The 16,273-nt window shown below is 39.1% G+C and overlaps 1 protein-coding gene across 2 annotated transcripts in view; it reads right to left on the minus strand.

Moving 5' to 3' along the window:
• Positions 1 to 1,299: 1,299 nt before the first annotated feature.
• Positions 1,300 to 16,273, minus strand: part of LOC126210137 (zinc finger protein 235-like) — an 85,840-nt gene continuing 70,866 nt past the window's right edge. For both annotated transcript variants that reach the window (XM_049939287.1, XM_049939286.1), the window contains exon 6: positions 1,300 to 2,629. In XM_049939287.1, coding sequence (XP_049795244.1) covers positions 1,837 to 2,629 — 793 coding nt within the window. In that variant the 3' untranslated portion in view covers positions 1,300 to 1,836. The remainder of the gene's footprint in view (positions 2,630 to 16,273) is intronic.

The following is a 16,273-nucleotide window of genomic DNA, read 5'->3' on the forward strand; positions in this document are numbered from 1 at the left end:
GTGAATTGTATAGATCTTTCCAGTCTGTATTCCTCAAACAGTTTTTTATACCTTCAATTCATGTTTCATTTATCATTCGTATAGTTTCCCACTTCCTGTTATTAGTTGAATCAGACCCCACTATATTAAATGTAAGCAGCTGGGCATCATGATCTCAAAGGCCATTAAATATTGGATTTATACTACAATTTATCTATCTCTTATAAAAGATCAATGTGTTGGATGCTACTGCATGGTCCTGTTAGAAAGAGAAGTAAGATGTGTTAAATCAAGGTACTAAGTAGATGGGAAAATTTGCTTGTAGACTCCTTTCAGCTACGACAATGTCCTACCATTAATTTGTAGTACTGAATCATATTATGTGCCCTTATTTAGTGTCTGTGTCTTGAAATTAAAATGAGGAAATACTGTAGATCATTCGAACCCATCATCTAGTGTAGATTAAGCAGTGTTTATTTCTAAAGTTTTATGGTCAGACACAGAAGAAATGCCTGTATCTAGTTGTGTGCGTCACACATATGTAGATATAACCCATATTAACTATTATACAGCCTGTTAATTCAGTACAGTCCAAGATGAAACGTCAGTTTGATGCACCAGTAAGAACAGAATTTGCCTTGCTAGGGTATCCTGAGGAACTCGTATTAATATATTTTGCTTCTGAGAAATGTTTTGCTAAAAGTTTAGGCTTACATGAGGCATGTGTCATCTCTCCTCTTCATACATTATATCTATGGAGGCAATGAAAACCTCGTAACTCCATTTTGTTAAATTTTGCAGGTGAAGCAAAAATGGTTCCTTAAAAATAATATAAAGTGATAGAGAAAGATGCTAAATATGTAACTATATAGTAGAAACCTAGTTATTGATAGATTGGAAAAATCCATGCACTTTCAAATCTCTCTTTGATTATGGAGTTACTGGTTACTGAAATTAAGAGTTGTCACAGACAGATGGAGTTATGCATGTTTCTTTGCATACCAAGGGTATGCTTGGTATGATCAGAACCACTCATATGCTACACCACTTGTTCCTAAAGCTTCTTGCTTATTTAGTAGACTACTATAGTCAAAAAGTATCAAAAGACTTAGAAAGTTCTAGAAACGTACCTGTGATACACTGATACACTCATCTTTGTCAAGAGCGCAAAGTACTGCACAACTGAAGATATGTAAAAAAAAAAAAAAAATAATTACATAACTTTATTTTTAAGATGTGTTAGTGAAAACTTTATCACTATCCATCATGACTGTTCAGGAAAGACAGACATACCACCCTCACTAGATGTGAGATCTCACGTACACTATTGAGCCTATTCTGCTCTTCATCTTATAATGGCACAGTCATATCAATAGCAATATTCACCAATGTGCACTTGCAAATGAATTTTCAGACAGTTTTGATGGGTACTTGAGCAAAAATGACAATGATGATTGGTTTGTGGGGCACTCAACTGCATGGTCATCAGTGCTCGTACACAGTCCAATTCTTTTTACACAGTCCACTCTAACCACTGTCACAAATGAGTGTGATGATGAAGACAAAACAAACACTCAGTCCCCGGGCAGAGAAAATCCCCAACCAGGCTGGGAATTGAACCTGCGACTCCATGATTCAGAGGCAGCAACACTAGCCACTAGACCATGAGCTGCAGATGTGAGCAAAAATGAATGCATCTACAGTCTGTAACTCATTGCCAATCTTTATGAAAATACATAAGATGGGCATTACCTCATGAGAGAAACTATCCTCAGGTTGCTGCAATAACAGAAATCCTATTGACAAATGTTGCAACATTGTGGTTTCCACCAGTGTGCAGCAGCTGCGAGTGTTCCTTCAACTTGCTGATGCTCTTGAATCTCTTATGACACGCTTCACAGATTTAGCAGTTTTGTTAGTGTGCAACTGTGAATGCCTCTTCAGCTGACTATTTCGCATGAATGTCTTGTTACATATGCCACAGCTGTATGTGCATTCATCAATGTGTACCCGCAAATGCTCCTTCAGTTCAGTATTTTGGTCGAATGTCTTCTTGCAAACGACACATCTGTATGGGCGTTCATCAGTGTGCAACAGCAAATGCTGTGTCAGTTCACTGTTTTGTATGAATGACTTGTGACAAACATCACACTTGTATGGGTGTATGTTCGTGTGCAACAGCAAATGCCGCTTCATGTCACTATTTTGTATGAATGACTTGCTGCAAACACTACAGACGTAGGGACGTTCACCAGAGTGTAGCCTCGAATGCAGTTTCAGATGATAACTTTGTGTAAATGTCTTGCTGCAAATCCCACAGACGTAAGGGCGTTCACCAGTGTGTAAGAGGAAGTGCCTCTTCAAACTGCTACTCACTGTGAATGTTTTGTGACAAACACCACACAGATGCAGAAGCTCACGCCTCTCCAAGTGAGCGTGCTTCTTCATTTCCTGCAACTGTGCGAATGTCTTTTTGCAGATGCCACGTCTGTGGCCCACATGCACTGTATTACTCTTATTCCCAAAGGGTGTATCCTCCTTGGTGGTGCATTGTATCCTGTTGCCTGTTCCTGCACCCACAGAAACGTTGGAAACCAAACTGCTGCTGTCATCATTATGCTTGATGTTCTCCATGCCAACAGGGAGAGCACTGTAGAAAATTGGAGACAACTGTATTAGAAATTATTGTCGTAACAGTGCAACTATGCTACTACAGATGTGAGTAATTATACGAGGTGTTCAAAAAGTCTCTCTGCAGTGCCGTGTGATTGTTCACCTGCCTGGGTTACTTCCCTTCAAGTGGACTCTCCCAACATTCCATTGTTTCGTTTATCTCAGCCAGCGTCAATAGTACCGTTGGTGTGTGTCGTTACGTGTTGACGTGAACGTTTAAGTTTAGTTCCTTTGTTCGTTTGTTACGTTTTTGTCACTGTTAAAATACTAACCATTGAAGAACGTGTGTTTTTAGTCGAACAGGTGGTCAAAGCTGGCGGTAAATACACAGTTTCAGCTCGTCAAACATTTAATTCGGTTTTCCTGGAGACAACACTCCCACACCACGATACTGTGCGAGATTTGATTAACAAATTTCGAAGTACCAAGTACGGGTTCAGTGACAGATGCACCGAGAAGTGGTCGTCCTAGCGTTTTGTCTGAGGATAAACTATGCGATATTTCCGATAAAGTGTCCACGAGTCCGAACAAGTCAGAAAGAAAACTCGCCCAGGAAATCGATGTTGGTGTCGGAACGGCCCACACAACTGTAAGGAAATAATTAGAACTTTTCCCATACAAAGTGACGGTCGTGCAAGAACTGAAAAATACTGAACATGGCAAGAGACTGCATTACCGTCAATGGTTCAAAAATTTCGTTCAACAAAGTGGAAGGGATAGTCTTAATGAAAAGTATTTCACTGATGAGACGTGGTTTCATTTATCCGGGTACATGAACTAGCAAAATTCTCGTATGTGAAGTACTGCAAATCCATTGTGTATTAATGAGAAACCACTTCATTCCGTGAAAACAGGAGTTTTGATTGCAAATTCTAGACATCGGATTGTGGGTCCCATATTCTTCAACGAAACAATAAACGCACAACGATACTGCAGTGATATTCCGTACCCATTCATAGGAGAACTTGTGTTAAGTGAAATACTGAACGGTTATTTTCAACACGATGGTGCAACCGCGCATACAGCTTGCGTTTGAATGTCACTACTTGTTGATGTTTTTGGTGATCGCATAATTTCACAGGGACTTTGGCCTCCACGATCGCTTGACCTACGATCGCTTGACCTACCACCACCTGACTTTTTCTTCTGGGGTGCAGCGAAAGCAACTGTCTATAAAAACGGTCCAAAATCGGTAATTTCCAAGAACGATTGCCAATCGAAATCGCGGGGTCCAAATGATACATATCGAACGTGCGATCGTAAATCGATCATCGGACTTAGGTGGTGGGTGTTGTCAATTATTTGTGATCGTCATTTTTATCTGTTTTCCGTTGTTCCCTTAGTTGTTCTAAATTAGATACCTCCGCGAATTGTTTATGAGTTGCTAAGGAAACCCAGACGACGTATGTCCTTAGTGACTGGGGTGTCTGGTGTTCTTGACGTTTCTTCGGCGGATTCTCTCACATGGAAAAATCTAATTCCATGTTTATCCAGCGTAGAAAATTGTTCGGCTTTTCGTCGCAAATATGGAGTACTACCGGACGAGGAAAGATGGGACTGTGTAGACAGTGGTGGTGCGAAGTGTGTAAAACCTCGTATGAGCAGTTTCGATGCTGAAATACCGTTACAATTTCATTGCGGACTGTGTGAAAACGAACGCGTATCAGGAAGAATATATGGTTCGACTCATCCAAATTATCCATCCACACCACCGTAATGGACTTTCACATGACGACAACACCGGCACTTATGCAGTTTAGCAGGTACGGAAAAAATTTTTCATTTTTTTCCAAAATTTGATCGATTATAGTCAAATGTGATACGCCCCAGTCAATTATTTACATCAAAAAAATTGTTTTAAATTTTTTTTTAAAGTTTTTTTATTTTTCAATATTTTGTCGATTACAGTATACGTTCATTTTAACGGAACGGTAGGTATGTATTTTTACTAATTAGCCACAATCAAACGCCAGTGCAAAATTAACAAACTTTTAACTAAATTTAGCAAAATAAAAATAAAACGTAATCACTGTGCTGCTTCGGGATACACTAAACGAACGTGCTCAACCAAGTTATGAAATGCATCCTTTTGAAAACGCTGACGCCACAAAAATTCTGCCAAATAGTTATCTAGCATAGTACGATGGGTACCGAACCTGCGTTTGTTTTTTTCCTTGGCTTTCTGCCAAACAGATTCTACGTGATTGGTTGTAGCGTGAGTAAGGGAGTCAACGAAATTAATCGAATGGTTTACAGTCAAATGCTGATATCCCAGATTACCCACTGTGTTGTATGCTGCCCACAAATCCGAGACAACAGTAGTACCAGGGAGCACGAACTGTTGCAAAATAGGCAACAAAGTGCCAGCATCCCGTCTGTCTACAGTCACCATGAAACTTTCCTTTGTTTCCACATCGAAACCACCAAAAACCCATTGTTCTCTACCGCGATGACCACGTTCGTACTTTCGACGAACAAAACAACTTTCGTCGATCTCCACAATAAGACCTCTGCCTCCCAGAAGGATCGGATTGAGCAAAAAATATTCGTGACAAATGTCCCTACAAAATTGTTTCCAATCAACAATCGTATGGGCACTTCCGATTTCCAACTCCCTCTGTAAAAAGTCCTGCTTATCTATATCATAAGCCCACAGATACATCAGTTGCAAGATCTTGGAAACTTCAATATGGCTTCCTGAAAAGAATGAAAATTTTCGAATTGATGCTTGTTTCCTACAAACTCGACCTGCTGAACAACGCCAGATGACACCATCCATAGAATTATTGTTTTCTAATCGCATTTCGTTGTATCCCACGCACTTGCCATCACCAATCATCACACTTTTCAACAATCCGTGTTGTTGAGCCCACTTAATCGCCTCCCTATTAGTGGCCGATATTTCGAATAAATTTTTGAGGCGAAATTCCGTAAGATTTGGAAATCTATTTGCCATATTCAAATGAACCTTTCAGTATATTGTCGAATAGCAAATCGTGTTCAAAGCAACGAATTCGACACGACAGTTCATTTGTTTCAGTTTAAACCTTTTCTTAGTTTAAACCTTTGCTTAGCGTATCCCGAAGCTGTAAACTAATCCGTTTTGTTTTTATTTCTACTTATTTTCGTTTACAATTATGAGCATCATATTCTCATCATCAACTCATTAAATGAAAATGGATGTTATATGGTGAATGATCACCAGTTCAATATTTTCGAATCATAGGCGGCCGCTGCCGCGGCCGCATTCCAAAAAAGAAAAAAAAAAAAAAACTCCCAACCTAACCTCAAGTGGGCTACGCTACAGATGTGTAAATATACAGTGGGGGGAGTTTATTAAAAGTTTGTTAATTTTGCACTGGCGTTTGATTGTGGCTAATTAGTAAAAATACGTACCTACCGTTCCGTTAAAATGAACGTATACTGTAATCGACAAAATATTGAAAACTAAAAAAAAAAATTAAAAAAAATTTAAAACAAATTTTTTGATGTAAATAATTGACTGGGGCGAAAATAAATATCGTATTCGTAATCAAATTTTGGAAAAAAATGAAAAATTTTTTCCGTACCTGCTAAACTGCATAAGTGCCACAACACCGACGACGAGTAAGGTAAGTCGTCTCCTTTACAATTACAAGTATTTTTGTAACGCTCTTCTTTTGTCGTTGCTGTACTGACCAACGTAAAAATACTCGTAACAGCCGCCAACTCAGTCGCATGATCGATTTACGATCGCACGTTCGATATGTATCCTTTGGACCCCGTAACTTCGATAGGCAATCATTCTTGGAAATTACCCCAAAATCCATCGATGAATTGAAAACTGCAATATCCACTTTCACTGCTTCTGTTACAGAAGAAATGTTACGGCTAGTTTGTGTTTGGAAAAATGGAAATACAGAAGCGTCCGATCTTACCCGTCGGCTTTGACCCATGACGTCACAAATACCGCGGAAACGACCATAAACAACAATTCCAATATGGCGGATATAAAAACATCGAATACGTATTGTAAACACTGAAATACACAAGTTTCACAAAAAGCCTAATGACTGTAACGGGACAAGCGTGGGAAATTGGGGGTTTTTGGGTGGGGAGAAACTAAATATGTCGTTATGCGGTGGGGGGAGTCTGCAGTGCCCCTCCATAGGCTTCATTAGTGTCAAATCAATATTTTCGAATCATAGGCGGCCGCTGCCGCGGCCGCATTCCAAAAAAAAAACTCCCAACCTAACCTCAAGTGGGCTACGCTACAGATCAATATGTTCATCAAATTGCTTCATATTACGTATACATGTTCTTTAAACAAGAGTACATCAAACCATGTATTAGGTTTTCCGCGCCGTAATGACGTCACACACCACAACACGCTTACGTCACGGGTCAAAGCCGACGAGTAAGATCGGACCTTTCTGTTGACCCGGAAAAATGATTAGGCAAATTGAACTGTGTATTCAACAACAGGGGGGACACTTTCAACATTTAATGTGAAAATTTGTAAGTAAAAATGAATATTCAATAAATTAAAAATTTGTATTTCACTGAGTTTCATTTCGGTATTTTCACTTCGGCATATGGCTGCGGAGAGACTTTTTGAACACCCCCGTATTAATGAATACTTGGTCACAAGAGGTCTTTTAAACTATGCTATAAATTAGTAGCACATTGCCTTGAATTAAAATAATCCTTAGGCTTTTTTCGAGACACAACAGAAAGGGAGAGAGGGAGGGAGGGAGGGAGGGAGGGAGAGAGGGAGAGAGAGAGAGAGAGAGAGAGAGAGAGAGAGAGAGAGAGAGAGAGAATTTGGATTATTTAGTGTTTGTTGGATTACTGCAAAGTGAAACATCAGAAGGAAAAAAATCATTACTCATGTACATGTAAAACGTTAACTGATAGGGAGTGCAAAATTCTAATCCTACTGTGTGAACTACATCATCATCAATACTCCCAAAGTCACTTATTTGTAAGCCTTGCAGATGCCTGGAAAAATGTATTTAAATGACAATGGGTGGTTAGAACACCCTACAGTCCTGATCTTTTCCCATGCTATTATTAAGCCTTTGGTTTTCTAAAAATGGCCTTTTAAGGTTTGACGATTCCTATGAGACGTGTATGTGCAGAGGCAGTTACGAATTTCTTCATGCAGCGTGAAATAGTATTTTACCGAACGAGTATTTTAAACATGGTGTGTCAGCACGGTAATTGCGTCACTCCTCATGGCAAATTTGCCTGATTGGCATACCGATTCTCAACTGTATGACCTTCGAACAGAAACTTTTTGGTCGCCCCTTACCGTAACTGATCCAGTAGCTGGAGAAGTCTCTCTCATAACCCATACATCAATGATTCCATGTGGTTTATAGATTCAGTTTAAGCTATGGTAGTTAAAACTAACTGCAAAAAATAAAACGAAACCGCACATTTTCATAGCACAGCACAACTATTTCTGCCTCACAGTTGGTTTTAACAGAAAACTTCTACATTATTGTTTCCAAAATCTAATATATAACACTGTATGTTCATCTGCATGTTTATTAGAGTAATGTGTAAAAATTTTAAGTACACTGGTCAAGAGCTTTTCGACATTTCTGCTAACAATGTTCCCCATTATACATTAGTACGCATCTTAAGTATACAGCCTATGTCTATCCGAATGTTTATTGGAGCATCATGTAAAAATTTGTGGTAAATTGAACAAGACCATTTATAAATTTCTGAAACAACAATTGTCCTTTATCATTTTTAATTTTCTGACCTAGTTCCAATCTCGTTTATTCAAAATCTCTCCATATTTAACAATAATTCGAGGATTGCTATGTAATTCTTAGGTTCAAAGCCCCAACCTTGGCAAATTTGGAACCAGAGGAAACCCAAACATTTTGTACCATGCTAAGTTCCTTTTGCTATGCACATCACAGTGGTTTCCCGAGTATCTATGGACAAGTAAAATTGACATTTCTCTGTAATTCTGATGGCCAAGAAAGGTCTCATGAAGCTGAGTCTGAGTCTGCATGCTAGAACCATAGCTGACTACTGAGTGAAGCAGGTTTGTCTTGGTAATAGATGTAAATGTGTCTCTCCAATACTTAATCATTAATTAAGTAATATTAATGTAGATCTTCTACTTGCTTTCTGAACATGGGTCGTACGAAAAACTTGGTGAAGACTAATATTCAGCATTAGCAGATGAGTTCATATCTTCTTCTCTATTATGACGAAATTAACTGCCTTTTGTAAATACATAGGCTACCAGCTGCTGTGAACTTCTACATCTACCTCTATACTCTGCAAATCACTGTGAACTGCATGGCAGAGGGTAAGCCCCATCGTACCAGTTATTAGGATTTCTCCCCGTTCCATTAACGTATGGTGCAAGTGAAGAATGATTTTTTTAAATGCCTCCGTACTGGCTGTAATTAATGTAATCTTGCCCTCATGATCCCTACAGGAGCAGTACACAGTGGGTTGTAGTGTTTCTCCTTGCTATCAGCCATTTGCAGTACCGGCACAGCAATGCAGTTTTGATTCATGGCCATATCACTCCATCATCCAGATTGTTGCCCTGAACTACTGAAAACGCTGCTACCCATATTCAGAAATCACAGGTTTGTCTGCTTCTCAATAATCCCCATTTGTTGTGGTTGCATCAAACAGACACAAATTTATTTGCATTTAGATAGTGGGATGCATCTACAGTATGAAGTATCCCACATTGTGGAGGCATGCACCATAGACTTTAATGATATATTGTGTCATACTGCGTGACGTGACGAATGCCATGTTGGATGACATGATGCTATATATGACATGACATCATGTATCATGGTACCTTACTTGACACAATGCACTATATTACATTATGTGTACTAATACTGACAAGTAAAAAAGCATGAATATGTCAAGATGATTTGATTTAAATCTTCTTTCACATTGCTAAATCTGCCCAGGACATATTCACCTTTTTTTGTGCTATGATAGGAGCACTTTTCATTCTGGTTTAATATCTGTTCAGAGAATGTCTATCAATTATGTTGACGTATACACACTTTTGAGGCATTACCGAGTATGTAATGGCAGTACCAGAAAACATGACAGGCCGATGAAGTGCAAGCTCTAGATGGTGATTAATTCTTAAAATAAATTACGGAAGTGAGCGATAAGCTACACAATTACGATGCCTATTGAAACAGTCATCACCTTATGTTGCAGGGGGGGGTCTGAAGATGGTGGATTTTATCCCCTAAACTGGTTGCAATTAAACAAATAGAAACACCAACTAGTGTTGTTATTGTTTCTGTTGCTGCTGCATAATCTATAGCATGAAACTTATCCCACATATATATACTCCTTCTTTAATGGAACACATTTGCAATTGTGTACTTTGCATAAATTAATTTTCGTCTGTTGTCCTATTATCCATTACGAGATGGGCATAATGAAATTATGCTATAGTATGGCCATGATAAGTTGGCATCAGCCCATAAGTACTAATCATTAAACGTTGGCACTATTCAGAGCTCATCATGTAGACTGTGGTCTTGTTTGGGATTGTTGTCAGCCTCAGCGATCTGACAGTTGTGACACTATAGTTGCGAGATGAAATGTTGTCGGTTTCACTGTGTATGTGAATGAATGATTTTGATTTATTATAGGACTTCTTTGTACTCTTATTTAAATGTGACATCTTCACAAAAGCTTGATAATGTTTTAAATGTCAGTTGCATTGCATTACAACAGCTTTAACTAATTCAATATTCCTTGCTACAAACAAGTACTGCATTTGAAGAAGACAACCATAATGTGCATTCACAAATCCATATTTTTTCCATGTCAAAATTCATACCATACCAGCTGATTGGTATAAGTTGCACAAGCCCGTGTGTTCTGAGAACTGGGAGAGGAAAAAAAACCACCTCTCACATCCTCTAACCTGACAGTGGTCAAGCTACTTATTCCTTTGACCCTGATGTAATAGGCCAAATTTATTTACCTCATGGCTGAATCCATCGCTGTCAATTGAAATACAGCAAATTTTAAAATATTACTCTCTCTGAAGATATTTTTGCTTGTTACTGAGCACAAAAACTACACTCTTAAGAAGCCCTTAGCAATAACTGATGTTTCTGGATTTGGGTGGTTCCTGCTACGTGCAATGTTATAAAATACGGCAGACGACAGTACACCACACATATATGTGTCAAACAAAACTGGGCACAGAGTAAGATCACTTTTATATTTGTATGACAAAAAGTGTGCTGTACAGTGGGTTGTGTAACTCATCACTCACATCTGTAATTTCATTTAACAACTATTTGCCATTTAGAGATTGCATTTAATTCTCCTGCCACGTTTTTTGGTACTGTCGTTACATACTTGGTGATGTCTTGAAAGAGCATGTGTCAGTAGTGGCATGATGGTGCCTGAGGAAACTCTTGGCATCGAACTGAATTGCAAATTAATTAAACTGATTAATCAAGTGTCACCCCCTCATGATGTCATGTGTTTTCCACAGCTGGCATATGCATCATCGTCTGCTCCCCCCCCCCCCCCCCCCCCCCCCGTGCTGGTGGAAATTACAAATTTTGTTGGGAATTTCGAATTTTGGCGGGAATTTTATTGTCCTAGGGCTGTACTGACGTCCCACCCAATCCACACCCCCCCCCCCCCTTTCCCCCAACTCAGGAACTGACAGGAAATTAAAAATGGCGGTACTTCAGAATGGAAAGTCCATGTACATCCTGCAACACGTGGAAACTGTCCAGATGCAGGAGACTGTCCAGATACATGACATCATGTATCATGGTACCTTACTTGACACAATGCACTATATTACATTATGTGTACTAATACTGACAAGTAAAAAAGCATGAATATGTCAAGATGATTTGATTTAAATCTTCTTTCACATTGCTAAATCTGCCCAGGACATATTCACCTTTTTTTGTGCTATGATAGGAGCACTTTTCATTCTGGTTTAATATCTGTTCAGAGAATGTCTATCAATTATGTTGACGTATACACACTTTTGAGGCATTACCGAGTATGTAATGGCAGTACCAGAAAACATGACAGGCCGATGAAGTGCAAGCTCTAGATGGTGATTAATTCTTAAAATAAATTACGGAAGTGAGCGATAAGCTACACAATTACGATGCCTATTGAAACAGTCATCACCTTATGTTGCAGGGGGGGGTCTGAAGATGGTGGATTTTATCCCCTAAACTGGTTGCAATTAAACAAATAGAAACACCAACTAGTGTTGTTATTGTTTCTGTTGCTGCTGCATAATCTATAGCATGAAACTTATCCCACATATATATACTCCTTCTTTAATGGAACACATTTGCAATTGTGTACTTTGCATAAATTAATTTTCGTCTGTTGTCCTATTATCCATTACGAGATGGGCATAATGAAATTATGCTATAGTATGGCCATGATAAGTTGGCATCAGCCCATAAGTACTAATCATTAAACGTTGGCACTATTCAGAGCTCATCATGTAGACTGTGGTCTTGTTTGGGATTGTTGTCAGCCTCAGCGATCTGACAGTTGTGACACTATAGTTGCGAGATGAAATGTTGTCGGTTTCACTGTGTATGTGAATGAATGATTTTGATTTATTATAGGACTTCTTTGTACTCTTATTTAAATGTGACATCTTCACAAAAGCTTGATAATGTTTTAAATGTCAGTTGCATTGCATTACAACAGCTTTAACTAATTCAATATTCCTTGCTACAAACAAGTACTGCATTTGAAGAAGACAACCATAATGTGCATTCACAAATCCATATTTTTTCCATGTCAAAATTCATACCATACCAGCTGATTGGTATAAGTTGCACAAGCCCGTGTGTTCTGAGAACTGGGAGAGGAAAAAAAACCACCTCTCACATCCTCTAACCTGACAGTGGTCAAGCTACTTATTCCTTTGACCCTGATGTAATAGGCCAAATTTATTTACCTCATGGCTGAATCCATCGCTGTCAATTGAAATACAGCAAATTTTAAAATATTACTCTCTCTGAAGATATTTTTGCTTGTTACTGAGCACAAAAACTACACTCTTAAGAAGCCCTTAGCAATAACTGATGTTTCTGGATTTGGGTGGTTCCTGCTACGTGCAATGTTATAAAATACGGCAGACGACAGTACACCACACATATATGTGTCAAACAAAACTGGGCACAGAGTAAGATCACTTTTATATTTGTATGACAAAAAGTGTGCTGTACAGTGGGTTGTGTAACTCATCACTCACATCTGTAATTTCATTTAACAACTATTTGCCATTTAGAGATTGCATTTAATTCTCCTGCCACGTTTTTTGGTACTGTCGTTACATACTTGGTGATGTCTTGAAAGAGCATGTGTCAGTAGTGGCATGATGGTGCCTGAGGAAACTCTTGGCATCGAACTGAATTGCAAATTAATTAAACTGATTAATCAAGTGTCACCCCCTCATGATGTCATGTGTTTTCCACAGCTGGCACATGCATCATCGTCTGCTCCCCCCCCCCCCCCCCCCGTGCTGGTGGAAATTACAAATTTTGTTGGGAATTTCGAATTTTGGCGGGAATTTTATTGTCCTAGGGCTGTACTGACGTCCCACCCAATCCACACCCCCCCCCCCCCTTTCCCCCAACTCAGGAACTGACAGGAAATTAAAAATGGCGGTACTTCAGAATGGAAAGTCCATGTACATCCTGCAACACGTGGAAACTGTCCAGATGCAGGAGAGAAAGGTTAGGTTGGTGTACTTTATTTATTTTGGTTGGGTAAAGATTAGTCTTAACTACATAATTTATCATAAAGATCAGTCCTAATTCCACAACTATATGCACAGCGCTAATCAAGGTGTGCCAAAATCACAATTCAACTCAAAAATTGATGACTTACAACTGGCGTTATCCTGCTAGGAAAAGAAAATTTCACAATAGCACTCGAAACTAGTTGCAGACGTACTAAAACTCTACCCTTCACCTACAAGCTGGTGGGGAAAAAGGCTGCAGTGGAAAGTACTATCTTTATTTTTTGCCGAAAAATACATTCAACTCACTCACCTGTAAGCATACGGTCGAGGACTGTATCTATCGCAGTTTGATGTCAGAGTTCGCTACAAGTGCCTCCCTCTGCAGCCTTGCTCGACAGTCATGCTATCACAACTGATGGAAAATGGTTCACTATTCTAATCAAAAATTCAAATAGTCGTGAAAAAACCAACACTCGTAATCAACAGGTCATAGTGCAAGATGTACTGGGAACTAGGGACATTCATCGCACCAAAAAATTGCACCAGGAGGGAGGGGTGACGACTACACATATGTTCCCCTCGATGTGCGGTCATGAACTATCGAGCTTAAAGCCACTCATCCCTCCCTCTCCTCACTGTAGGTGGGTATACAGGCTTTTTCAAATGGCCAGTGCCACTACTTCTGTGCGGCTCATATGTTATCGCAACCTCCCGCCTTATCTGGTGGCATCCCTGAAGTTCAATCCAGTGGCTGTAAGTAAATTGTCATGCATGTGTGAATTACAAGGATTTTAGACATGTGAAATAACTTTGCAGAATGCAACCTTTTCACACCATTTGCTCGCATCTCGGAAAAAATACAATGATTTTTACATTCAACAACTACAAGCTATAATTCAAGAGGACAATGTTTTGTATACTATAACAGGCCCTGTTTTACCAATGTGATGCTATATTGCACTGGTGTTTATGAAACAAATCATGAGATTCTGTCTTGTACTAGAACCTCCTGAAGTCACCTAACAGAGAACCGTACAAGATTCCTCTGATACATCATAAACAAATACTGTATGCGTGGTGAAGTCTGATACTTTGGTCCATAACTCGCATCTGCGAGCTGTGTATAAAGTTTCTGCCATCAGGCAAAAAATCATTAGCAATAGCAGCAGATTCCTGTGTTGTAGTTTTGTAAGCAATTTGGTCATTTCAGAACAGCCTATTTCACATAATTTACTAACATGTCAGGAATAACACTATCATTTCTAGGTTCCATAATGAGCTATAATTCAAGTGATGTCTACTTTATCATTAGAGGTAATGAAGTAGGAAATAACATCTATTTTAAACACACAATCAAGATGATAATGATAAAAGCTTTCGTGATTCCATGAAAATAGATACAGCTGATTAGTTTTACAAGCAAAATTGATGCAGTTTGAGAGCATTCGACATTTTCAAATTACAAATTGTCATGCATGAGAGCATTACACTCAATTTCAGACATATGAAATACGGATACAGATTAGCATCTATACAGTCATTTATTACATTCGAGAGCACTCCTCACCATTATTTGTAACATCGGGAAGAGGCAAAGAACTATGAATTATCTGCATCCAAACTTAAACCACTCTTAACTCTCCTTGTAATGGAACCTACTATAAGACTTTACCAGGTTTCTCTATTCCGATATGTCGAAAATAAGTACCATATGCGTGTTGACATTGAGCATGTTGCGTATACATGAATTGCTCCATTGGAGCAGGTGACCAGTGGATCTAATTTGTTTGCACAGACCTGAGTAAAGTTTTGCCACCTGTGCTGGAGGAAGACCATATCCAACAGACTATCAATCACAACAGAGAGTTCCTGTGTTGTTCTTTAACAAGCAGTTTAATACATTGTTTTTCAGCTGTAACACCTCCAAGCAGTGTATGACTACAGCTTTGCACAATGCCATAAATTCTGTTTTTCTACCATGACTTAGAGACCTCTGTCAGGTGCTACACTGACATTAACACGTTTCAATCCATCGGCTCAAGCTGAACCTTGCATGGTGTCAGCTATGCTGGTCCCACAACACGCAGGACAATAGAAACAAAACACAGAGGTGATTTTTCTTATTGACAAAAATATGGAAGATATTGCAACAAATGGAAACTGGATCAGTTTGCTGCATTGTGGACCATTTCCAAACAGCTGTCTGAAGGTGGTGACCTGTACAACTAACCTCATATTTCACAGTGACAGGGTAATGGATGTCTAGTATTCCACCAAGACCTTTCTAGTGTTGTAAAACACAAGGGTCTGGCACTATATGATACAGACACCAAACGAAACATGTACTGTATTCCCAGTCAAGTGCCTTAACTACTATACCACAGAAACTAACTCCCAAACAGAGCAACATAACTGACATTCAGATCACATGAATTTGACGATCAGGGAGCAATCATCAAACAATAGTGAATTACATGATTAATGATCAATGTGTGTGTGTGGGTTGATGGATATCTGAAATGCATTGAAAAGTGCTAAAGCTCTGTTTACTAACTTCGACTGAAACAAGCATGGGCATTCACTATACTGGTCTGACTCTGTCTCATTACAACACATGGCACTGCACTCCTAGTGAAAGTGGAGGAGTGAACTTCAGAGTAAGGATGGTGCTATAAACGTATGCTGAAGAACCACCGAACGTCTTCAAATTGTATGACGGACAGACAAGTCCTTCGAAATGGGATCTGATGGTTGCAATACTTTGGCATAATTTTGAGATGGCAAATATGTGATTATATTCTCTCTCTGATTACAATACAGGTCAGTTGGTGAAGTGAACTAGCTCTCTGTAAAAAAACTCTATTA

Source organism: Schistocerca nitens, chromosome 10, assembly GCF_023898315.1.
Source record: "Schistocerca nitens isolate TAMUIC-IGC-003100 chromosome 10, iqSchNite1.1, whole genome shotgun sequence".
Classification (NCBI taxonomy): Eukaryota; Metazoa; Arthropoda; class Insecta; order Orthoptera; family Acrididae; genus Schistocerca; species Schistocerca nitens.